The following is a 26,949-nucleotide window of genomic DNA, read 5'->3' on the forward strand; positions in this document are numbered from 1 at the left end:
AAACAAATTCCCAAGGCTAACCATAGCCAACCAGATAACATGGAGCTCAACCATAAACAACTGTAGCTCACCTGAAAAAAACAATACAACCTCAAAAAGGACCAGGCTCTTTAAATGGCAGCCACCAAAACCTTGCAGGCCAAAAGAAGCATCCGCCGATGCCAACATATCCACTTTAAACATTTTTTGTAAAAGTGTGCACTGACAACCAGGTGGCCGCCTTGCAAACCTGCGTCACTGACGCTTGATGACGGAAGCCCAGTAGACACTAAGCACCCTAGCAGAGTGCTCCTCGAGACAGGGAAAGGAGGAACCTGACCCCTGATGCAATAGGTCTGAACCACCGTCTATCTGATCCATCTGGAAATGGCCCAGAAGAAGCGGACAACCCTTTGTGAGGTCCGTCCGTGAGCACCAATAGAGAGCCTGACTTCCTAAAAGACTCTGTAGCTGCCAGGTACACCCTAATTGCCCAGACCACATCCAAGGCATGCAAGGTAATTTCCTTCAGATGTTTTGTCTGGGACACAGGGAAGGCAACACAATGTCTTCATTCAAATGACAGTCAGAGACCACTCTTAAGATGGAATGACGGACACGGGTGAAGCACCACCTTATCCTTGTAAATCACTAATAAGGTAAACGACAGGATAACGCCACTAGTTCCGGCACTCTGTGCGCAGAGGTGATCGCCACCAAAAAAAGCCACCTTCTGGGGCAGCGCAAGCAGGGAAACCTCCTGAATATTTTCAAAGGGAGGCTTCTGTAGAGCTGAAAGCACCACATTAAGATCCCGGGGCAGCAACGGAAGGAACCAAATGTCAGACACCCTGAAGAAAGGTACGCACCAGGGAGTGTGAGGCCAAAGGTCATTGGAAAAAGGCCGCCAAAGCTGATACCTGGCCCTTGATGGTACTTAAGGCCAATTTCTGTGCAAACCCCCCATGGAAGGAAGGTTAAGATCCGATCCACCGAGAGGTGCAGGAATGAACACCGAGAAACTCCCACTACGCAACGTAGGTCTTCTACGTGCGATGGCAGATCTTCCTAGAAGTAGATTTCCTAGCTTTCAACAGTGTAGGAATCACAGACTAAGACAAACCTCCATCCTTCAGAACATGGCATTCAACAGCCAAGCCGTCAAAGCCAGCGACTATAAAGCAGGATGGAAGATCGGTCCTTGAGACAGCAGATCCCCCCTGAGAGGAAGTCCCCAAGGAGCATGGTCGACCAGCTGTACCTGATCAGTGTACCAAGACTGGCAAAGTCAGTCTGGACAGAATCTCTTCTGCTTTGATCCTGCACAGGAGTCGTGGCAGAAATCTAAGAGGGCAGGAACGAATTGGTCAGCCCACCTTAGAATGCCGACTACTTACCGAGTCGCCCGGAACACTACTTATGCGCCCTTGATGGTTGACATAGACCACGGCCGTGGCATTGTCCAAATTAATTCGTACCAGACCCCCCTGAAGACGAATTGTCCAATGAGCCAGGCAAAGGCTGATTGCTCAGAGTTCCAGAACATTAATCGGCAGTCTGGACTCTGCCAAGGTCCAGACCCCTGAGCACATACATCTGTAGCAGTGTCAAACATGAGGGGTGGGAAAATACACAGCAGAAAAAAAACTCCCAAAAGGCTAAACCTAGCCAACCAGATAATATGGAGCTCAACCAGGAACAACTGGAGCTTACCTGAAAAAAATATACACCTTCAAAGAGGACTAATCCTCTCAAACAGTGGCCTGTAAAATATTGCAGCCAAAATTAGCATTCTCAAATGCCAGCACATCTATTGTATAAAATTTTGGTTAAGTGTGCAGACGACCAGGTGGCCACCTTGCCAACCTGCACCACTGATGCCTGATGGCCCAAAAGGCACTAAGTGCCCACGTAGAAAGTGTCTTAACAGAGAATGGAGGAACCTGACCCTTGATGGAATAGGCCTGCACCACCGCCCATCTTGTCCATCTGGAAATGGTCAAGGCAGATGCGACCAACCCTTTGCAAGGTCCATCCATATAGACAAATAGTAAGGCTGATCTCCTAAATGACTTGGTTGTCGCAAGGTACACCCTGATCGCCCGACCCACATCCAGAGAGTGCAAGGCAATCTCCTTAAGATGTTCTGGCTTAGAACACAGGGAAGGCAATACAATGCCATTATTCAGATGGAAACCAGAAACAACCTTAGGGAGGAACGACTGACAAGGGTGAAACACCACCTTATCTCTGTGAACCACAAAGTAGGGTGAACGACACGGAGGTAACGGAGACCGTACTGGGGAGCCAAGTGGTGAACCCCCTGAATAAAGGTGTGAACCAAAGAATGTCATAAACTCCATATGTTACCGTACCCAGTATATACTAGTACAAAACCATTATATAATGCTGAAAAAATATTAGCAGCGCTTTAAAATGTCCTTTTTTTAAAAAAAATTTTGAAAAAAGGTTAGTGAGGAAATGAAGTCCAATAAAATCCTTTCTTTCGCCGATGTTTAGATGTAACAAAGCTCACACCATGCACCTTCACCACACCTCTCGTGCTCCCCTTTAAGGCAATGGACGCTCACCAAAACAAAGGTTCACTGGGCCTTTAATTAATCAACTCAATTAGGTATCAGCCTCCACTCCTTCATAAACCTCCAGAGCAAACTTCAAATCCTCTGTTATATGATCACCTTTTAAGTTGTCATTCCAAGATTAGGTTCTATTTTCTATCTGCAAGGGGAGCTCCCCTGCATTTACAATCTGTATATAACGATCTGGTAAGCTTGGCAGGGTTGAGATGAGATCACTGTCCTCTAGCCGTTCAGAATCTACTCGTGGTCCATGGAGACATGAAGGAAAGATGCCTTTGGAAGCGAGTCTGAATTGCAGCTGGGTTCCGCATCGCAGAGGCTTGCTGCGCCTTTTTTTTAGGACATCAATCCAGTGTCTGTCTGTTTGCGCACGGTGCCGATCGGCCGAGTCTGGCGGAGTCCTCGGTGTCCAGGGCAGATCTCCTCCCTTCCTCCCCCTCCAGCTGTCACCCTGCACTCTGCCTGCAGGCGGGGCTCCCCTGCACTGACACAGGCCCTGGCTACTACGAGCGGACAGCAGAACGACCTCCTCCAACCCTGAGTCTGGCCTGTCCTCTACTCCTTCCCGATCCTACAAGGACTGTCTGTCTGCTCCGATCCCCCCAAACACTGTCCGCTTTGGATGATGGGAGCTCTACTGGTGGGCGAGCTGCTGGAGCCAGGAGCACCGCACTCTGCTGCTGGGACTGTCAGAAGCCTTCTACAGGAAAACATTGCAGTAGTAGAGTTTTATCAGAAGATACTGGCCCCAAGGAGACACCAGTGCGTCTGTGAAGTTGGTCGGGAGGATCCCGAGACCTTGCCACATTTCTCTGTACCTTCCTGTTGAGACGAAAGGCCAACAGGTCCACCTCGGGTGTTCCCCACCGGAGACATAGCTGAACCTTAGAATGTTGGCAACCTCCTGAGCCGCCAGAACACTTCTTGTTCCCCGTTGGTGATAGACATACGCCACAGCCGTTACATTGTCTGATAGATCCTTACTTGGCACTCCTGAAGGCAAATTGTGCAACAAGCCAGACAAATAACGCTCGAAGTTCCAGTATATTGATCAGTAGTCTTGACTTCCTCAGAGTCCAGACCTTTGAGCACATCCGTGCCCAAAACGCCTCCCCACCCGGATAGGCTGGCAACCGCAGGGACCACCGTCCAGTACAGGGGAAGGAAGGATTATCTAGACTCTGTGGATCCTTGTCCCACTTGGCAAAAATCTCCCTTTGCAGAGGCTTGAGGGGAACTGTGCAAACGGAACCGCCTCGAAAATAGACACCATCAGGCACAGCGCCCGCAGATTTTGGAAGTTCGATTTCCAACCGAACTCCTACAGAGTCTGCACAGTAATGTCCAGGTTGTCCTTGAGAGCAGTTGGAGACTCTGCTCGCAGAAGAAGATAGTCCAGGTACCCAGTATCGCAATCCCCCGCTGCTGAAACAATGCCAACACCGGGGCCAGCACTTTTGTGAATACCCGAGAAACTGCAGTGACCAAAGGGTAATGCCATGATAAATTGAGCATGCTCCTCACCTACGGTAAGCGGAGGAAATGCTGATGACCGACATATAATGTTATATGATGGTAAGCGTCTGTGATGTGGGGTTGCCCCTACCGTACGAATGGACCCCATGCACAACTTATGTACCCGCACAAGCGGTTCAAAGCCTTAAGGTCCAAGATTGGACGTACCTTGCCTTCCTTCCTGGGAACTGTAAACAGATTTGACTAGAAACCTTGAAAACGTTCCGATTTTGGAACCGGAACAACCACCCCTTGTAGAAGAAAGACTTGCACCGCCCCGAAGAGACCACGCAGGTGGTCTGAGGACAACGCAGAATGGAAGGAAAGAACATACTGGAGGATAAGACCAAAACCCAATCTTGTAGCCAGACCGGCTCAGTTTGTGGACCCACCTGTCTTGAATCAGGAAGGTCCATGGGTCTGGAAAGAAGCGAAGATGTCCCTCCCACCTCTGATACGGGTAAGGGTGCCCCTTCAGGCAGAAGAGGGCTTGTCTGCAAGTCTGGAAGAACCCGCTCTCTGTGACGAGACTCTTTGTCCCTGGCAGCCTGTGGAAGAAGAGTACTCTTCCCCCCTGTAAGACCCTTAAGGATATCATCCAGGAAGATCCAGACAGGCGATCCCCCAAAAAGGGGAGAACAGATGAGGCCATCTTGGAAAACTGGTCCGCAGACCAGCATTTCAGCCAAATCAGACACCAAAGGACCACTGCTGTAACGGACAGCCTCAAAACCAAGGAAGCCGCATCCAGAGGCACCACAGACAAAACTGCAACCCCTAGACCAATTGGTCCGCCAGCTCACAAGGGATGGGGGAAGCTGTTCCCCTTCCAGATCCTGGCGCAAAAGCTATGCCAACTCTGTGAAAGTCTGTGACACCAATGCTATGGTGAACACCAGCCTAAGGACCAAACCGGCCACAGGAAACATGTGGCGGTCCAAAGTCTATGCGTTTAAGTCACTGACTCACGACAATTTTGTCAAGTAGGCGGAAAAAGGGAACACCTTTTGCCGCTTTTGGGGAGCTGCGGGTACCAAAGGAGACCGCCACCTCCGACGCAGCAGGAGCTGCATCCCGCAATTTTTAAAGTTGCCCACACCAATATAATCAGTGCATCATCCAGCTCCGTTGCATGCATGGCTGCAGTAGAAGAGGAAACATCCTCACTATCAGAACACTCGACACTCGAAATGCGTGGACACAGACCCAGTTGGTCGCAGCATAATCACCCTGAAGCCCTGAGCTCACCCTAAAACATAATCAGGATTGTTGAATAGACACAAAACAGGCAGGTGAGGGTCGTCGACTGCGATCCCGCAAGGGGACGCCGACCCAGGGCCAACAACTGGACCTCACGAAAAAAAAACAAAAAAGGGGGGGGGTCGCCCCCTAAACCCCTCTATAGAGGCCCGCATGAAAATAAATAGCCACCCCCATGATGCAGACAAGGTACCCAGGGGGACTGCAGCACTAAAGGGGGGGGGCACGCAAATTGGCGGCATGCTGTAATCAAACAAAGGTGACCACCCCCACAGCGCACCACCCCCTCCCCCGCAGGAAAGGCGCCAAGCTGGCCGTAGCCTAAATTTAGGTGGAGGCCCAGAAGCACAAATCCATTCCAAGGCAAGGCAGGTGGCCACAGGACACTCATCGGGGGCCTCCCTCCCCCCGGAGGCCTCCACTTGGATGGTGGATGATCTCCTTTTCCCCCTTCAATCCGGACTCCCAATACTAGGTATATAGCTTCAGCAGCTCTCACATATGGGGAAAAACATAAATCCATGGTGCAAGTAACATATGGTAAAATCAACTTTATTATAAAAACATAAGTGTCACTCACATGTAATTGGTGCTAGAGCGCACCAATCTATCCAAACAGGGAATATACAAGTTGTAAAATGGGTAAAATGGATAAAATGACAGATGGCCGAGCGCAGACCTGTTGCAGTGGGATCCGATTCAGCGTGTCTGCCACTGTGGAGTATTCCGATCACTGACACTCGCCTGGCCCCTCCCCTACGCGTAACGACACAAGGGACTACGTGTCTTCCTCAGGAGGATCAGGGGGAAAAAGGGAGATCAGGGGAGATGGGGAGGGGAGGGAGATGAGACGAGGTCACATTCAGCGAGATGAGAACCCACCCATTAGGGGGGTCACAAGAGTGGAGATGACACATCTGACAAGCTGTTATATTGTTTCATTTGTTCTCACAGCACTGGCAATTGGGATCATACATCACCTTTTCAGCAATTTATTATAATTATTCACTAACTGTTTATTGATACTGTTTATCACTCTTTATTTGTGTTTATGATGATCAATCATGTGTGTTTTTATATTTTATGAATGAATTTATTTATACATCACTTGTTAATTTAAATTCGTTTTATCACTTTCTGCGCATCACTTTTAATGATAATTTTTAGCATCCCAGTCTTAGTCTGTAGGATTCAATATTGAGTTGGCCCACACTTTGCAGGTATAACGGCTTCAACTCTTCTGGGAAAGCTGTCCACAAAGTTTAGGAGTGTGTTTATGTGAATGTTTGACCATTCTTTTAGAAGTGCATTTGCGAGTTCAGTCACTGATGTGGACGAGAAGGCCTGGCTCGCAGTCTCGGCTCTAACTCATCCCAAAAGGTGTTCTATCGGGTTGAGGTCACAAAGCAAGGTCCATAAAGACACGAATGAGCGAGTTTGGGGTGGATGAAAAAACATTGCGTTTGAAAAACCACTACACAAATACCGCGTGACATAAAAAAAAATTGCAACACCCACCATTTTACTCTCTAGGGCCTTTGCTTAAAAATATATATATAATGTTTGGGGGTTCTAAGTAATTTTCCAACAAACTAAAGTAGATTTTTACATGTATGTAAGAAGTTTCAAAATGTTGCCGGTATTATGGTGGTTAAGGATGGATCTCTCCCAACACTTATTTAACTAGATTCTCATAACTATTGGACTCTAGAAAAATCCAACCCCCTTAAGTCCTCATAATGAAGTGTCACTCATTCTACTTTTTAATATGTTTATATATTTTTTTTTTTTTCATTAAGTGAACCTTGAGAAAATACTTTCATTTTGACCATTCAATGCAGACCTGCAACAGACATATGGAAAAAAAAGTGTATTTAGGCGCGTGTGAACTTTCATTGTACCACACAAAGGCTTGATAAATGAATTGAATAAAAGCAGACTTTATTCAAAAACATTAAAACATCTACACATCTAAAACATAGACACAAGACACTGTGTCTTCAACATTTGGCTCTATAAAAACAAATCACAGATGGAGTGACCTTAGGAACATAACCATTGTCAGTTATAGTAAATACCATCTGGATGTTGGGCGCTCGACATGTTTCATGGGGAAACATAGCACAATAATATAGAGCAATAATCACATCTAATGCCAAGGTGAGGCCACCCGCAGGGGACCAGAGGGCACAGGTCTGTCCTGGCGAATGCGGGAATCCCACCTAAACGGTGGGGCACAGAGTCCCTTATAATAGTGATAACAAGTGCTGGACAATTGGGTCAGATCCCCCTAACGTTGGGAATAGATAGTACCAGGGGATTTTTTCCCTATAATAATTAGGGATCCACCAATTATCGGCAAAGCCCCTATTTCGAAGGGCCGATCTGCACTTCCCCTGATATATCGGAATCGGCCCCCAAGGTGACCGATATTGCCGATATTTCGGGAAAGTGCTTGTACCGAAGTGATGCCTGCAGGTAGAGGCATCACCCCGGTACCGGCGTCTATAACAGACGGTCGGCTGTCTTGTAATGACAACCAATGCGGCTGAGAAACAGCTTGGCTGTCATTACAAGGAGCGGGAGGGGACGTCCCCCCCGCCCACCGCCTTCCGTGGCTCGCCCGGGTCTCCCGTCTCACGAGAGACCCGGGCAACCAGCCTGCACGGCCGCCGAAGACCGGATCAAAGCCGCATTCTCCGTGCAAAAACCCGGAATTGATGTTATGACATCGCTTCCGGGTACTGGCACCAGTTTAAAAAAATGACAGCATTAAAAACAGCCAAACGTGGCATTTTGAATGCTTTTAAGAGCAGAGGCGGGGTTTGGGGTCTTTTAGACCCCCAGATCCCTCCACAAGAGTACCTGTCAAAGAAAAAAGAAAAAACCTTAGTTACTTATCGGTGACGGTATTTCTAGGAGCCTTTCAGGACAGCACCTGGAGAGAGCGCAGCTCCACCTAATCCACAGAAAACACTGCAAATAAAAACTCCTCCTCTTCCACCATGCCTCAGTCATAGAGTAGCCTCCGACATGCTGGAAAACATAAACTACCACAGGTTAAACATTTACAAATTATATTATAAACAAAACCAAGGGGGGGTAGCTGCTGCTGTCCTGAAAGGCTCCTAGAAATACCGTCACCGGTAAGTAACTAAGGTTTTCTCAGATCGCCTTTCAGGACAGCACCTGGAGAGGATAAGCGAGTAACTTACACTTAGGGTGGGACCACTGCCTGCAGAACTTTTCTGCCGAAGGCTTGATCCTGAGCTGACAACAAGTCCAACCTGTAATGTCTAATAAAGGTTGAATAGCTGGACCAGGTAGCTGCCTTGCAGATTTGATCAGGCGAAGCACCGGCCCTTTCAGCCCATGAGGTTGCCACAGACCTTGTAGAATGCGCCAAGATGCCTTCTGGAGGTTCAATTGCCCATCTGAGCCATTTGCCTAAAGTGCTCTTTGATGCTTTTTCTCCTATACGGGACCCTGAGAAGATGACAAATAATGCATTCGTCTTTCTAAATTCCTTAGTTACCAGGAGGAACTGAAGTAAGCATCTCCTCACATCCAAGGTATGAAAGGATTCTTCCCGAGTATTACTAGGAGTTGAGGAGAAAGTTGGTAAGACAATTTCTTGTGATCTATGAAAAGATGAAGCAATCTTTGGAAGAAAGGCTGGGTCCGTTCTTAGGACTACTCGATCTGCAAAAATTGTCAAAAAAGGGTCTGAAACTGAGAGGGCCTGGATCTCACTGATCCTTCTGGCCGAGGTAATTGCTATCAAAAAGATAGTTTTCAAAACTAAATTCTTCAGGGAAGCCTCTTTTAAAGGTTCAAAAGGAAACTTAGTCAGACCTTGTAACACAATGGTCAAATCCCATTTGGGAAATACTTTAAGGGCTATTGGCCTATTGCGGGCTAATGCCTTGAAAAAACGAATGATTAGAGTCTCTTGGGACAAAGTCTTTTCGAAAAAAACTGAAAGTGCCGCTACTTGCGTCTTTAAAGTACTTGCTGCTAGTCCTTTCTCCATTCCCTCATGGAGGAACTCAAGCACTGAAAATACATTTTTTAATTCAAAATTTTTGCTGGAACACCAAAAGTTGTATTTTCTCCAGACTTTCAAGTAAATGTCCCTAGTCACCTTCTTCCTGCTGGAGAGAAGGGTGGAAATAACTTTTTCTGACAGGCCTCTGGCTCTCAAGATGTCTTCTTCAGTAACCACGCTGTCAGTTGTAAGCGGTCCAGTTCTGGGTACACTAGGTTCCCCTGTGTCAAAAGATCTCTCCTGTACGGAAGTTTCCAGGGAGGTTCTGAGGCAAGATTCAGCAGGAGGGCGAACCAAGGTCTCTTTGGCCAGTAAGGTGTAATCAGAATCAAGTTGGTCTTTTCTTCCCTGAACTTTTTGAGAACCAACGGAATCAGTTGGAATGGAGGGAACGCGTAAGACAAATGGAAGTCCCATGGATGGGCTAGAGCATCCAAGCCCCAGTCCTGATCCTCCCTGTGTAGGGAAAAGAATCTTTGGACTTTGGTGTTCTGTTGACAAGGGAACAAATCTATTTGGGGAAGACCCCAGACTTCCACGATCTGCATGAATACTTCTTGATTCAGACTCCATTCTGATTCCAACACCTTTTTCCTGCTCAGCAGATCTGCTAGAAGGTTTTGTGACCCCTTCAGATGCACCGCTGTCAGAGAGGCTAGATTTTTCTCTGCCCAGGAGAGTAGCTGTATTGCCAGATCTGATAGCTGTCTGCTTCTTGTGCCTCCTTGCTCTGACACGTAGGCCACTGCGGTCATGTTGTCCCGACAGAACTTGCACATGATGGCCCTTGACTGTCTGTTGAAAGGACCAAAGACCCAAAAGGATGGCTTTCAACTCCCGCCAGTTGGATGATTTCCTGGACTCTGCTTTGGACCATGTCCCTTGCATCGTCCGGCCTTCCAGGTGGGCTCCCCAACCCCACGAACTGGCATCCGTCGTCAGACGTTTGTTCGTCTGGAAAGTCCATTGCAGACCTTCTTCCAGATTTCTGGAATTCCTCCACCACCACAGAGATCTCTTTGCTTTCGTGGAGATTCTGATGGATTTCTCCAGATGTTCCGGGTATGACCAACTCTGCAGAATGTCTCTCTGGAGAAGACGGGAATGCAGTCTTGCCCACTGTACTGCAGGGATAGAGGCTGTGAGCAAGCCCAAAGCTGCCATGGCCGACCTGACAGTAACCTGTTGATTGGTTTGTAATCGAGCAACTGCGTTCTGAGTCTTCTCGATCTTTTCTTGAGGTAGAAACACTTTCTGGAGGACCGAATCTATTCTGTATCCCAGAAATTTTATCTGCTGAGATGGAATCAAGCTGGACTTCTCCAAATTCATGAGCCACCCCAGACTCTCTAGGTGGTCCTGAGTCTCCTGAAGGTGTACCAACGCCTGGCTCTTGGACTCTGCAAAAATTAGCAGATCCTCCAGGTAAGGGACAATTGAAATACCCCTCAGCCTTAATGGCTCTAGGGCATCCGCCATTACCTTGGTAAACACCCTTGGAGAAGATGAGAGGCCAAAGGGGAGGGCCCTGAACTGCAGATGCCAGACCGATTCCCCGAGATTGACCGCCAGCCTTAGGAATTTCTGGCACTCCTGATTTATTGGGATGTGCAGGTAAGTGTCCCTCAGATCCAAGGATGCCATGAAACAGTTTGGGGACAACAGTTTGGTCACTGAATAAATGGTGTCCATCCTGAAGTGCTTGTACCGAATTGATCTGTTTAGGATTTTCAAATTTAGGATCATTCGGTACTTGCCTGAGGGCTTTTTCACTAGAAAGATCTGAGAATAAAACCCACGGCCTTGTTGCCCCTCGGGGACTTGGATAATCACTTCCTGTTGAATCAGCTCTTGTAAAAGAGACATCATTGAGGAAGCCTCTTCCGGATCCCTTGGAAGGGGAGTAACATGGAATCTGCTTGGAGGTGTCTCCGAAAACTCCAGCTTGTATCCTTGAGCCACTATATTCTTTACAAAGGGGCTTGCGGATACCTCTTCCCAACGTGGGAGGAACCATAACAGCCTTCCTCCCACTGGAAGACTGTTGTCACTTGCTTTTATTGGCCTGGTCAGGTGGTCTAAAGAGGACTCCACCTTTCCCTTTGCCTTTATGGGAGGTCCATCTTGATCTCTGATCTTGTTCACGACCTCTGTTGGTTTGTTGAACAGAACGAAATCTCTTCTTAGGAGGCGATTTCTTTTTTGACGGAAAGGCCTTCTTCTTATCCGCCGTTCTGTCAAGAATTGCTTCCAATTCAGGCCCGAAAAGCAAGTCACCGGCAAAAGGTAAACCACAGAGTTTCACCTTAGAAGCTGAATCACCTGTCCAGGTTTTCAACCAGACCGCCCTCCTGGCAGAGTTGACGAGGGCTGCTGACCTGGCAGACATTTTGATAGACTCAGCAGAAGCATCGGCCATATATTTTACTGCCTTTAGGAGCAGCGGAAATGAATCCAGGAGATCTTTCCTTGCTGTTCCAGCCTCCACATGCCCTTTAAGTTGTTCGAGCCAGCACTCAAGATTTCTGGCTACCACCGTGGAGGCCATGGCCGGCTTAAGGCTGGACGTAGAGGAGTCCCAAGCCTTTTTAAGGAGAGAATCTGCCCTTTTATCCATGGCGTCTTTCAGAACACCCATGTCTTCGAACGCCAAATCCGTGCGGCGAGACACCTGAGAAAAAGCAGCATCCACTCTGGGCTTCTTGTTCCATAGGTGCGTCGTATCCTCTTCAAACGGAAATCTCCTTCTTAGGGATTTAGAGAAAAAAGGGGCCCTCTCTGGGTCCTTCCACTCTTTTTCAATAGATTCCGTAAGGACTTTATGAACAGGAAAAACCCTGCGCTTTGTCTGTTCAAGGCCCTGGTACATTCTGTCATGAAGTGAAACTTGCACCTTTTCTTCTGCGATTTCCAACGTGGTGTAAATCGCTTTCAGCAACCTCTTCCAAGGATAATTTGTATCTGGAAGAACTAGCCACCTCTTCCTTCTCTTCCTCCTCTGAATCCCTGATGGAACAGAGAGCACTCTCCCCCTCATCTTCTGAATCGCTTGACACTGCAGACTTAGAAGTAGACGGCTGGGAAGATGTACCACCCGTTTGTTCTGAAAGAACTTGTGGCGTCCTGGATAACAGGGAACGAACTGAGGACAGGGTGTCTGTGAGTTCTTTAAATGAAGATATGAATTCATTATTCTGCTGACTAGACTCTTCCTTCACAAGGTCAGCAATACATGCTTTACAAAGTGGCTTCACCCAGGAATCTCTGAGTGGATTCTTGCATGAAGGGCATTTCCTTGATGCTGGGGCTCTTGTCTTCACTGTGGCTTTAACCTAGTAAAGAAAAAGCCACCATGAAAGCCCAATAACCACTAATAAAAGAAAACCACCACCTAGTGATTTCTTGCAAGGGAGAAAATTGTGACTCACACCAAAAAAGGATCAGAAGAAAGAGACTCCCTTATGCATATGTATCCTGTTAGACTGGGAACAGTTACTCAGTCTACAGGGCAGGCTCCAAAGGAGGAAGGAAGAAACCCCACAATAAAAGCTCACACAGTAAAGAAAAAAGAGGCACCACTGCACCTCTCCTACCTGAGCTTGGCCGGCGCTGGCGGTGCCTGCTTCCACCGTCGCTGCAGACTTTTCCTTCATGTTGTTGAAAAGCGCAGCTTGCTGGCAGATCTCTCCATTTAAATACCGCTTCCCGCGTCCTCCTCTGTGGACCGGAATCGGAAGCGCCGACCTCGTGACCTGCCTCTGACCCCTGCGTGTATTGCGGTTGGAGCAAACGCCGCCACGCCCCCACCGGAAGTCCCGTCCACCGGAAGTGGCGCCGCGCGTTCCCGGGATCAGAGTCCGAAAGTGCGGGAGATTCGAATGCCAAAAGCGGCTCCCCGCCCGCCGACCGGCCGAAGCGCGGACCTCTGACGCCGGACCGGATCCTCCGATGGGTTTCAGCTCCCCTGAGCGAACGAGGTGAGAGGCTCCGGAGCATACCCCCTTTGACACTCCAGGGAGGGGAGCTGGGATGGTCTCCATGCTGAAACAGCAAACAAAAACTGGGCAACAAATCCTTCTCTCCCCCTGGAGAGAGTGCAGCCCCCCACATAGCTCCTGCAATGCTTCCACTATGGCGGAGGAAACACAAATGACTGAGGCATGGTGGAAGAGGAGGAGTTTTTATTTGCAGTGTTTCCTGTGGATTGGGTGGAGCTGCGCTCTCTCCAGGTGCTGTCCTGAAAGGCGATCTGAGAAAAAAATGTTTTTTAAATGTTAAGAAAATATCTGCCAATATCGGCCGATACCGATATGCATTGAGTAAAAAATATCAGTATCGGCAATGAAAAACTGATATTGGTCGATCACTAATAATAATAGTATACTTATAGAGTAGATATAGGGAAGGTGAAAGACAGGAGCGTTTCAGAATGATGCAAAAATCCTTAAGCCTCACTCTCAAACGTCACATGCCTTAGTTGATCAATGTAAGCATAGAAAGGGGACTGGTTGCAAAGATAAAGCCCTAAAAGGATGTATAGTTCCGCGAAACATGTCGAGCGCCCAACATCCAGATGGTATTTACTATAACTGACAATGGTTATATTCTTAAGGTCACTCCATCTGTGATTTGTTTTTATAGAGTCAAATGTTGAAGACACAGTCTCTTGTGTCTAGGCTTTAACATGTTTTTGAATAAAGTCTGATTTTATTCAATTAATTTGTCAAGCCTTTGTATGGTACCATGAAAGTCCACATACACCTCAATACACTTTTTTCTCCATTTGTATAGGACGTAGGTACCCATGTCTATGTGTGATTTGCTCTGGCAAATAGGCTTGAATAAAACCCTTGAAAATGTTCTGACTCTGTAACTGGTACAATGACTCCTTGCGAGAGCAGATCCTAAACCACCCCGGGAATGGCCCTGTAGCTGATCTGGGGACAGATGCAGGTTGGAAGGAAAGAACCTGGGGCAAGTAACGAAACTTGATCTTGAAACCGGACCAACTCGTGGACCCATTTGTCTTGAATGAAAGAGGTCCACGGGTCCGGAAAGACGTCCCCCCACCCCATGTATGAGTGAGGGCGCCCCTTCAGGCAGAGGAGGACTTGTCTGCGGGGCCAGCGGAGACCGCTTTTTGCTTACCAATCCAGGGTCTCTTGGAACCTCCAGAGAAGGCACGGAGGATTTAGGACCCTTGTTCTGTGACCCTGCGGGACGAAAGGGCCGCTTGTGGCCCGAGAAAACAGAACCACGTTTGCGGCAAGGCTCTCTGCTTTTAGTAACCCGGGGAAGCAGGGTGCTCTTACCTCCCATGAGACCTTTAATGATCTCTTCCATAGAAGCTTCGAACAAGCGGTCCCCCATGAAGGGGAGATCTGTCAGCACCTTCTTGGAGGCCTGGCCAGCATTTCAACCAAATCATGCGGTGCAGAGTCACCATTGTCACAGACAACCTACAGGCTAAGGGGGCCACGTTCAGAGAGGCATAACAGATATACTGTAACCCCTGTATCAACCGATCTACCAGCTCTGCCAGTTCAGGGGAATGCTGACCCCCTTCCAGATCCTGGCGCAAATGTTTTGCCTAATCCGTTAAAGTCTGAGAGACCAAGGTTATGGCATAAGGCCTCAAAACTGACTGCCACGGTAGACAGGTAGCGGACCAGAGATTTAGCCTTCCTGTCTACAGGGTCTTTAAAGGACGGAGCATCCTCCACTGGTAACAGCGTGACTTTATTCAACCTGGAGACCTGAGAATCCACTACCGGTGGAACTGTCAGTTTCTTTAAGAGGGACTACTCAAAAGGATAGCTCCTAGCAAAATGCTTAGGTATCCCAACCATGCGTTTAGGTGAACCCCACTGGGTAGTGACAATCTCGTAGAAATAGGCAGTAAAGGGGAAAACCTTAGTCCCCTTGGATGCTCTGCGGGTGCCAAATTTCACCGGCATGGCCGACGCAGCATTTGCTGTGTCCTCCAGTTGTAAAGTTTCCCGCACTGATACATTTAGTGCTTCCACAAGCGCCTTTTCTTCCGCAGATGTAGTGGAAGAGGAATCATCCTCACTATCAGAGCACTCGAAGTGCGTGGACGCAGACCCCGTGGGGTGACTAGCGTCAGCGGCGGGCAAATCAGCCCCAGAATCGGAGGATGCAAGTGAAGGCGGAGGGCGCTTTTTACTAGGTCTCTTCTGGAAAGCCATATCCACTTTTGACACCAATGACTGCAGGACCGCCGTCATGGCCGCCAGGGCAGACTGAGACCCAGAGGGACTTGCAGCTTCTGAGAGTGGGTCAGGTGGTGACACGTGCTCTAGGGGCTCCATGGTAAACTAGGGCCCGCCAGCGAGTTCAATACAAAAAATTCTGTAAAAATGCTGTAAAATCCCCCACCGCTGCCCCAATGGCACCACAGGTTCCAGTGCACCAAGCAGCGCTTCCATAGCAGTAAAAACAGGAGTATATACAGCCCCAGGAACTCACCACCATGACTTAGCAGGGACAGAGAGCGTACAGCTGCCTGCTGCACGACGATCAGAAAGAAAGAGGAATCAGCTGTAACGCCACCAGAGACCCCCCACCGATCACCGCTCTATTCGGCTTCAAGAAAATGGCTGCCGTATAGACTGTAATGAGAAGCCACCAAAAACATCACCAACTACAGAAACATGGCCACTGAGCTCCCATGCATTAGGCTATGGGAAAATTGCGGCGCCACACAGCAGGCGCGCGACTCCTGGGGCCCCTGAGGTATTTTAAGCCAGCAAGGGGGGCCTAGCCAGAGCCCTCCCCCCCAGTGCAATTACCACCTAATTCTTGCAAATAGAGCCACCGTGGCGCGCTCCCTCCCCCCCTCCAGCCACAGCTCACCTCACACCCACAGAAGTGATAATGTCTTGGAATGGGGGGTGCTGCAGGTCAGAGGTACGCTGCGACTCAGGCCATGACCAGGTCCGTGTGTGTCCTCGCGAGGTGTTTCACTCACCGGCCAGCCCCCGTCCAGTGGGGCTATGTCGCGGCCGACCCAGCGCGGAGCTGCGGTCTGTGCGCGCTCGCTGGCCAGAAGACCTTAAGAATCTAGGATATCCAGTGCATCACCCAGTCTGGCAGTTGATTGTAGTTCTTACTGGAACGGACTTGATTGTAGAAAGAAAAAAACAAAAGGAAAAAAGTTTTTTTAAAAGGAAAGATGCCAGGACCCTAGATCCCAGCAAGGAACTAGGTCCTTACTTCTGACTAGGCAGAAAAAAACAGAGATCCTTTAGCAGGAAGTGAGAGTATACCCCCTAGGACTCCCCTTTAGTCATAGTCCATTTTCTTCCACCTAGTGTCCTACTTCTGTAGGGGGCAGCATAACCCATCGGTCAAGGAAGATATGGAGCAAATTAATTTAATTTTAATAGCTTGGGGCTCTGTATCATAAACAATCAAATTTACAGATGCGAATAAAATAATAAAGCTATGAAACTAACCTCAATCTCTTCGCCTTGTTCTGTATTTTCATCTTCTGAGCCACTGCTTTTCGGTAAGTAACTCATTTTTAACCGAAGATTTCCTTTGACTTTAGATTTATGACTGTTAAAAAGAAAACAGACATTACTCATTATATAAGACATGTTTATACTAACACCTCTATAATAACAAGTAATAGAAAGCTACAGTGTTTAGCAGTTTTATAAACAAACTGTTACAAAGACATCATTAATCGTAGTACTAGCCAGTGTGTACTGTGCTTCTCTGTCTGAGGAAGAAAATGTGGCCAGGCAAAAAGGAGAGTCTTCAGGAAAATCACTTAACAGTTGTGTCATGGTCTGTCATTGCTAATAAGCCATCAAAGTAATAAGCATGAAGTATTTCAGGTCAAGTTCCCATCTTTAAAATGGTGTATGCAATTAAAGTGATATTGAAAGGTTCAGTTTTATTTTTCTAAAATAAGAAACCTTGTATACCTTACCTGCTCTGTGTAATGCTTTTGCACAGAGCAGCACTGATCCCCCGCCAGCGTTCCTGGCTCCCCCCCCCTTTGATTACTCCCCCCAGCAAGCCCCACCGTGTGCATCTACTGACACACATAGTGCAGCTCTGCCCCGCCCCCTGCTTGCCCATCAATGGATTTGAGTGAGCAATGGGTGCTAGTGGTCTCATGCACAGCAATGGACTGAGATCGGGCTCAGCTAAGTACTTAGGGTGTTGGGGGGGAGGGGTTAAACTGCATCTAAAAGGTTTTTTACCTTAACGCAGAGAATGTATTAAGGTAAAGAAAAAACTTTAGCCCTTAGCACCACTTTAAAATGCACCTTTCAGTTAGCAGTAATCTTGTCGAACAGGAGGGTAAAGTCTGTCATAGACAGATCGAAATTTAGATCCATCTATGAGCAGGTTGCTTGTACTAAAGTCGATGTATCGATCGGCATGAGTACAACCAGCCTGTTGGGTTTTTTTTTTTTTGTATGATCACTGCTGCTGACTATTTCCGGCAGCAGTGATCATTGTATTTTGACAGCAGGGAAATCTTACACTGTCAGGATACAATACCATAGCAGGGGGGATTCCCCCATCAACACTGACTGTATTGATGGGAGAATCAAGTGATTTTCTTTCATTCAACATGTGGTTGAAAAAAAGAAAATTGCATAATGGCCAACCTAAAGGAGATAGAAACTTTACTTTCTACTAGTGCTCAAAGTGGACCTATATCCAAAAATGAATTTTACTTTTTATAAATACACAGCTTGCAGTCTGTTAGGACCTTCAGCCCAAAAAAGAGACGTTGAAAAAATCCTGCAGCTGCCAGAGATATTGTTGATGAGATTAAGGGAGTGACATTTTAAAAAGAGGCTGTATTTGTTATGGAGTATTTTATTAGTATAATACACATGTGCTGTGTCGGCAGCCATTTTAAGTATAGGCAACTGAAGCTAGCACCTGTTTCTTTCAGGCTATGGAATACAGACACACAAACACACACACACACTTGCCAGTAGATGTGCCATTCTAATCCTCCTCACTGTGCCCTGTGGATGCTAATCAATGGATAAAAGCCCAAGCTTGCTGTTGAGTGCCCCCACAGCAAGAAGCTTGCAATGGGGGCACCCGAGTCACAACTCCCTGTGTCTATTCAGACACGGAGCCCCAATCAAGCCCCGTCCCCCCTCCCGATTGGCTAGCTGACTTTGATTGACAGGAGCGGCAGCCAATGGGGCAGCTGCTGTATCTCAGCCAATCAGGAGTCAGAATCTCGGATGGCTGAGACACTCGTGGACATCGCTGGACAGAGAAGGACCTCAGGTAAGAATTAGGGGGGCTGCTGCACACAGGTTGCTTTTTTATCGTAATGCATTGAGATAAAAAACCTTCTGAGTTTACAACTCCTTTGACAAACAACCCAAAACTTTTACATTTCACCCATACGGTGAAACAGACCCCTGACACCTGTCCCTTTAAAATCATAGGCATTGACAGAGGCCATGTGATCAATGTTTCTTCAATGTTTGTACAAAAAGGCAGCTAATGGTTGTAGAATTCCCTTAGTAAAAGGTAAATATTCTTACAGCACAGTGTCCTTATTTACTTACTTTTGATGTTATGTCTGCTTTAAGGCTTTAGTGTCATGTTAAAACCTGCACACTGTAACCTTGATTAAATGCTGTCCTAACAAATGATCGAAAGTGAGGTTCGGTGATAACAAGTGAGCAAGTACAAAGAATGAGGGAAAAAGCTTTCATCAGTTTTCTCTTTTTGTGGGTGGAAATCTTTTCAGCTCCCACTGGGCTCCATTTCTGGTTTTACATAACTTCTCGCAGCTTAACCTCCTAGAGATATGAAAGTAACAACCATGTATGAAGATGTAGGACTTTAATGTACAGGAGGAAGAGTGTAGTATTGGAGAAAGGTTAAAGTGGTTCTAAAAGCTCGTTTTTTTTTTTACCTTCATGCATTCTATGCATGAAGGTAAAAAACCTTCTGTTTGCAGCAGCCCTCCCCAACGTTTACCTGAGCCCCATCTCGATCCAGCAATGTGCACAACAGAAGCAGCTCTCTGAGCTCTCTGGGGTCTCTGCCTCCTCAGGGATCAGGGCTGCTCTGTGCAGAGCAGGTAAGTATAACATGTTAGTTATTTAAAAAATAGCCTTTAATATCACTTTAATTCCATACTAAAATATAGACTTTCTAACTAAAGGTGAATGTAACATGCATTCAAACGCTTTTTTTTTTTAACACAAATCAGCATTTTTAATGCATACTTTATATCATTCTCTTGCCCTTCCTCACTTTAAACTGGAATTATTTGCTGTCAAGATTTAAAACCTTCACACATTCAGCTACATTAATATTTCTAAAGCTTCACTTTTTTAACTGCAAAGGTTAATATCTACAAATTAAAACCCCTCTGTAAGCCAGAAAAAATACACTGGTGCAAAGGAGAATGCCTTTATAGAGTTTACCTGCTGCACATTTCCATTACTTTATATAGCCAATTGTAAAAGAAAAAGCCAAATGCAAACAGAAATGAAATGCGGACAAAATTAAACAGTAAGGGAATTAAGAAAATGTTTTTCAGACTTCTGCAGAATTGGTCAGAAAGTATGCAAAGTAATTCCATCTCTGTGCCCAGTGAAAACCAGAATTATGAAACACTGGAAGCTTTGCCTGAAATAAAGAGCACTGTGTTATAGATTTAAAGCCTGGCAAAAAGGTCCGCTACATAAAATGAACAGAGGTAAAATCGTTAGGCTGTTTAATTGATAACTGAAAAAAACATTTATCTTCTATATAAAAAATCATATACATTGCCTATTTTATGCATCTAAATATTAATAGATATTCATATGAAAGGTATAAACTGACAATATTTAACTTCTGCTATCATTTCTACTATTAAACAGGGTTAACAGAGGGTATTTGCTTACTCTTGCAAAAACAATGTTGGGAACAGAATGTATTATTTATCATTGCCTGAGATAATAGGATAATTCAGTGAAGCAGATGGCACTTTATTGCAGATTCGCATTCTTCTGGACTTTTCTGGAACTGAATCCCTTAACTCTTCAACAGTTTACATAGTTTGGGAATTTTGGAAATTGCAAGGTAGACCATGAGAACCAAGCCCAGCATGGCTGCACAGCTGTACTAGGAGCATAAAATATTTCTCTTTAAGCTTGGAATTTGAAGTAAAAATGATTAATGTCAATAGGCTGGCACAGCTATTGAAAGCAAAAACACCACAGGAATAATGGTTAGGTTCTTAAAATGCTTAAAAGTATTAGGCAGCCAATCAACGCCTTTGCCTAACACAATCTTTGATTAGCCACACTGAAGAAGTAGAAATGTTAGAGAACCAGCAGCAGTTTATAGAAACAAGAAAACCAGTGGTCAAACAGGGAGTTCAGCTAGCAATACAATAAGAGACTTTAGTTCAGCTGCTTCATTACCGGACACTTTAACCCCCTTCCTGCCTAGGCCATTTTTCGTTTTTTAGTGCTGGCATACTGTGGTTGACAATTGTGTGGTCATGAAACATTCTACCAATATGACATTTTTATAATTTTTTTTTTACTCAAATATAGCTTCCTTTTGGTGGTATTTAATTTTCAAAATATTTAAAAAAATAAGGCCAAGTTTTTTTTAGTTTTGGTTATACAATTTTACAAATAAATAATCTTTCTTTATACATTTAGGCCAAAATGTATTCGGCTACATTTCTTTGGTGAAAATACCACAAATCAGTGTATATTATTTAGTCTGTAGGAAGGTTATAGAGTCCACAAAATATGGTATATATTTGAAAATCGATCAATTCTAAAGTGCTAATGGCCGATCTCATTTCCTGAGGCCCCAAAAATGTCAGGACAGTACAAATATCCCCCAAATTACCCTTTTTTGGAAAGCTGACAGTTCAAGGTATTTAGTTAGAAGCATGGCAACTTTTTTTAAGTTGTAATTTTTGTCACAATTTTAAAAATAGAGCTTTAAAAAAAACATTTCACAATAAAAAAAAAAAAATGTACATACTGTCACCAGTGCAGTTACAGCATCATCATATAACTGGTGTGGCGGTGATATGACTGGTGACCGTATGTAAACAAAAAAAAATGTATTTTTTTGTCTTACCGTAAAATCATTTTCTCTAAGGTTCACTGACGGACAGAGCTCCATATCTTCTTAGACCCATGGGCTTAATACTGCACTCTCCACAGGAGTAGGACTAGGTGGAAATCATTTTGGGTACGCCCCTGGGGCAGTCCCAGGAGGTATACTCCCATTTCCTGCTCTAGGACTTCAGTTTGTAACAAGCAGTGTCAGAAGAATACATAACCCAACTCAACAGAGGGGTGGGTGCTGTGTCCGTCAGTGAACCTCAGAGAAAAGGATTTTATGGTAAGACAAAAATAGTTTTCTCTTTCGTTCACTGACGGACACAGCTCCTTATCTTCTTAGATCTTTGGGACGTCCCAAAGCAGTGTCAATATGAGGGGTGGGAAAAACACAGCAATACAGATAATTCCCAAAAAGGTCTAAACATAGCCAACCAGAAAAACCAGGAGCTCAACAAGGAACAACTGGAACTCACTACTAGGAAATAAAATACACCCTCAAAAGGCCGGCGCCTCAGCAATCGCAGCCTGCAAAACTTTGTGGCCTAACGCAGCATCCGAAGATGCAAACACATCCACCTTATAAAACTTTGTGAATGTGTGTACAGACGACCACGTAGCCACCTTGCACACCTGAACCACTGACGCGTGATGACAGAAAGCCAAGGAGACACTAAGAGCCCTTGTGGAATGCACCTTAACAGGAAAAGGAGGAACCTGACCCCTAACGAAAAAAGCTTGCACTACTGTCTGCCTGATCCATCTGGAAATGGTCACAGCAGACGCGGCCTGCCCCTTACGAGATCCATCCGTAAGGACAAACAAGGAAACCGATTTTTGAAACGACTCCCATCACTGCCAGGTACGCCCTGATTGCCCGAACCACATCCAAGGAATGTAGGACAATTTCTTTAGAATGTTTAGGCTTAGGACACAAAGATGGCAACACAATATCCTCATTTAGGTGAAAAACCCCCAGACGACCCTAGGAAGAAACGCCTGACAGGGTCGAAACACCACTTTGTCCCCTATGAACCACCAGTTTAGGTGACCGACAGGATAGCGCAGTCAACTTCGACACCCTACGCGCAGAAGTAACAGCCAGCAGAAGTAACAGCCACCAAAAAGGCCACCTTCTGTGACAGAGTGATTAGAGGAAGTTCACAAATATTTTCAAAAGGAGGTTTCTGAAGTACCGACAGCACCAAACTGAGATCCCACGGAGGTACCAGGGATCACACTGGAGGAGCCAAATGGCGAAGCCCCTGCACGAAAGTGTGAACCAAGGAATTTGTGGCCAACAGCCTTTGGAAAAATATTGCCAAGGTGGAAATCTGGCTCTTAATGGTGCCCAGAGATAAACGCTGATCTACCCCTTGTTGTAGAAACTCCAGCAGGCAGGACACGGAAAAGGCATGGGGAGAAACGCCCCCCAAACTCAATAATAGACCTTCTTTGAAGTAGATTTTCTAGCTTTTAACAGTGCAGGAATCAACAAATCCTTCAACACCTGGCGTTCAATAGCCATGCCGTTAAAGCCGGAGGATGATCGGTCCTCGAGACAAGAGATCATCTCTGAGAGGAAGTCTCCTTCGGCTCCCAGCCTTACTAGGCCTGCGTACCAAGACCGGCGAGGCCAGTCTGGTGCCACCAGAATGACTGGAATCCCTTCCACCTAGTTTCTGAGCAGCAGTCTCGGTAGAAGTTGTAGTGGAGGAAAGGCATAAATCAGGCGATACTGACCCCAAGGGGCCACCAGAGCATCGGCGGCATTGGCCAGAGGACCCCGAGACCTTGCCACAAACCTCTGAACCTTCCAGTTGAAACGTGAGGCCAACGGGTCCACATCGGGGGTTCCCCACCGGAGACACAGTTGTTTTGTGCTTCCTTGATGATGGACATTGAACCCTCACTGGGCACCCCTGCAGACGCTCCGTATACTGAGACAGGCAAAGCCTGATCGCCCGAATCTCCAGGATGTTGATTGGCAGACTGGATGCCTCCTGAGTCCAACACCTTGAGCGGAGTCTGAGCCCAGAACACCGCCCCACCTGGACAGACTGGCATCTGTGGAAATCACTGTCCAATATAAGGGGAGAAAGGACTTCCCTTCGCCGAAGCGCTGGGGAACGAAGCCACGAAATCAGAGATCCCCTCGCATCCCGGCTCAACTGCATCAGGTTGTTCAATGATTGAGAATTCTTGTCCCACTTGGCCAGAATCTCTTTCTGTAAAGGCCTAGTATGAAACTGAGCAAACGGAACCGACTCAAAAAGGTAGAGACCATCAAACCCAGCACTCGCATGCAAGTCCTGAGAGATGACAGACGGTTGGACAACAGGAGCCGAATCCCCTCTTGCAAATTCAGCAGTTTCGCCTCCGGAAGAGACACCCGGGCTGAGGTGGAGTCAGGCCCAGGTAGTCCAGTTTGGTGGACAGAGTCAGAGCTGATTTCTGAAAATTCAGCGTCCAGCCAAACTCCTGCAGAGTTCGCACAGTGATATCGAGATCGACCTCTAGAGCCGACAAAGACTCTGCCCACAGAAGAAGGTTGTCGAGGTACCCCAGTACCGCAATCCCCTTCTGCCTGAGCAAGGCCAAAACCAGGGCCAACACTTTTGTGAACACCCGTGGAGCTGAGGAGAGACCAAAAGGTAACGCCACAAATTGATAATGCTCCTTTCCCACGGCAAAGCGAAGAAAACGCTGATGCCCGACATATATTGGGATATGAAGTTAAACGTCCTTGATATCGCTAAAGGCCAGAAAATCCCCTTGATGAAGGAATGCCACTACCGTGCGAATGCACTCCATCTGATATTTCTGAACCCGCACAAAGCAGTTCAGAGTCTTAAGGTCCAAGATCAGACGGACCTTGCCTTCCTTCCTCGGACAGTAAACAGATTTGAAAACGTTCCGATTCTGGAACCGGAACAATCACTCCCTGTGATAACAGATCCTGCACTGTCCCGTAAAGACATTGCAGCCGATCCGGGGACAGGCACAAGTTGGAAGGGAAGAACCTTGCCGGAGGGAAGGACCGAAATTCGATCTTGTACCCGAACCAACTCGTGGACCCATTTGTCTTGAATGAGCGAGGTCCACGGGTTTGGAAAGAAACAAAAACGTCCCCCCACCCCAGATACGGGTGAGGGCGCCCTTTGAGGCAAAGGAGGGATTGTCTGCTAGGCCATTGGAACCCGCTTTTGACTTACCGAACCGAACCCAGGATCTCTTGGAGACTACCGCCAAGGCACGGGTGGATCTAGATCCTGTGAGCCTGCTGGACGAAAGAGCCGCTTATTAGCCGAGAAAAAAGGACCACGTTTACGACGAGGCTCCTTGCTCTTAGCAACCTGCAGAAGCAGAGTACTCTTACCTCCTGTAAGACCCTTAATGATCTCTTCCATAGAAGCACCAAACAAATGGTCTCCTGCAAAGGAAAGGTGAATCAGCACCTTTTTGGAAGCCTGGTCAGCCGACCAGTACTTCAACCATATTATGCGGCGAAGGGTCACCGCAGTCACAGATACTCTTCAAGCCAAAGGGGCAGCATCCAAAGATACATCACAGATATACTGTAGCCCCTATATCAACTGATCCGCCAGCTCAGGAGGATCTTGACCCCGTTCCAGATCCTGGCGAAGGAGCTTCGACCATTCTGTTAAGGTCTGGGAAATCAAGGTGATAGCAAACATTAGCCTCAAAATTGAACCCGCCACAGTGAAGAGATATCAGACAAGAGCCTCAGCTCTCTTGTCCACAGGGTCCTGAAAAGACGGGGAATACTCCACTGGAAGAAGCATGGCCTTAATTCAATCTCTAGACCTGAGAGTCCACCGCTGCTGGAACCGTCCATTTCTTTAAAAGAGACTCCTCAAGGGGATACCTCCTAGAGAAACGCTTAGGCATTCAAACCATGCTTTTCAGGGACCAACACTAACTAGCGACAATCCCGTCAAAATAGGCAGGAAAGGGGAACACCTTAGTCACCTTGGATGGCCTGCGGGTGCCAAATTGCACCAGTGCAGCTGACGCAGCAGCCGCTGTCCTCCAAATTAAAAGTTTCCCGCACTGATACAATCAGTGCCTCCACAAGCGCCTTTTTATGTGTGGCCGTAGTGGAAGAGATTTCATCCTCACTATCAGAGGACTACCAGTGGGTCCACTCGTGTCCGCGGCGGCTTCAGACTGTGAAGAGGCAGGGGATACAGGTGAAGGCAGGAGCGTTTCTCTCCAGGCTGCTTTTGAAGGACCATATCCGCTTTTAAAACAAGTGACTGCAGGACCACGGTCATGGCCGCCAAGGCAGACTGAGATCCATAGGGTCCCGCAGCTTCTGAGAGTGGGTCAGGGGTTGATACCTGCTCCAGGGACTCCATGGTAAATTCAGAGGCCGTCCTTAATATGTAAACCCCCCCCCCTCACACCGCTATTGCTGTGGTACTGCAAGACCGAGCTGTATACCCGCAGGAACTCACCACCACCTATTCAGAGCTGGATACAGAGCACCAAGCTGCTTGCCATGCTGAGATCAGAGAGGAAGAGGAAACACAGTCACTTCCACTAAAAGCCCAACGCCTCATCACCGCTCCACAGGCCACAAGAAAATGGGCACTGCATTGACGTCAATGGGAAACTCCAAAAACATGACTGCAGGACTACACAAACATGACCGCCGAGGCTGTATACAGCCATCCAAAACAAAATGGCGGCGCCACACGGTGTAGCATGACACCCAGGACCCAGACAGGCCCTATAGATACTTGTAGTCCACAAGGGTGGGACCCTCACAGAGATCTACCGCGCAGCCATTCGCCGTAGGAGCATCAGAAAATGACCTGCCGGCGGCACACTCCCACCTCCCTCCAGTCCATCACCCATAACAACCCGTGCACCCCGGGAGGGGACTAAAGGGGGGTAGGTAAGGGCGACCAGCATAGGGTAACTCCGCTAGTGAGGGGGGGAACCATGAGGGAAGGAAGGGCAGAGAAGGGGCCTACCAACCCCAGGAAGGGCCCGTGTCCACTCCAGTATTTCCCAGAGGAGAGGGGGATACTACTCACCACACCCGGGAATTGACTATATCCAGTGCGTTACCCAGTCTGCCAGTTGATTGTAGTTCTCACAGGAACCAAATTGATTGTAGTTCTCACAGGAATAGAAAATAATAAAAGAAGAAAAAAATTTCCATTCAAAAAAACGCCAGGACCGCAGATCCCAGCAGGGAACCAGGTCTTTACTCCTGACTAGGCAGAAAAAACTGAAGTCCTAGAGCAGGATGTGGGAGTATACCCCTGGGACTGCCCCAGGGGCATATCCAAAATTATTTCTGCCTAGCCCTACTGCTGTGGATAGAGCAGTATAAGCCCAAGGGTCTAAGAAGATATGGAGCTGGGTCAGTGAGTGAACGAAAGAGAAAAACTGGATTTTTGACTTACCGTAA

General features: G+C 47.1%; 2 protein-coding genes across 6 annotated transcripts in view; both read right to left on the bottom strand.

Annotated features, from left to right (window-relative positions):
• NEDD4 (NEDD4 E3 ubiquitin protein ligase) overlaps positions 1 to 26,949 on the bottom strand; it is a 519,020-nt gene that overhangs the window by 177,982 nt on the left and 314,089 nt on the right. For all 5 annotated transcript variants that reach the window (XM_082253414.1, XM_082253413.1, XM_082253415.1 and 2 more), the window contains one exon: positions 16,881 to 16,983. In XM_082253414.1, the coding sequence (XP_082109540.1) occupies positions 16,881 to 16,983 (103 nt within the window). The remainder of the gene's footprint in view (positions 1 to 16,880; positions 16,984 to 26,949) is intronic.
• Positions 7,318 to 12,271, bottom strand: LOC309554538 (lamina-associated polypeptide 2, isoforms alpha/zeta-like; the record flags this gene model as incomplete). Its single annotated transcript, XM_082256283.1, has 2 exons — positions 7,318 to 7,367; positions 11,551 to 12,271. The coding sequence occupies 2 exons, from the start codon at positions 12,269 to 12,271 to the stop codon at positions 7,318 to 7,320; spliced, it is 771 nt and encodes a 256-aa protein (XP_082112409.1).

This window comes from Pelophylax lessonae, assembly GCF_965119305.1.
Source record: "Pelophylax lessonae genome assembly, chromosome: 4".
Taxonomy (NCBI): domain Eukaryota; kingdom Metazoa; phylum Chordata; class Amphibia; order Anura; family Ranidae; genus Pelophylax; species Pelophylax lessonae.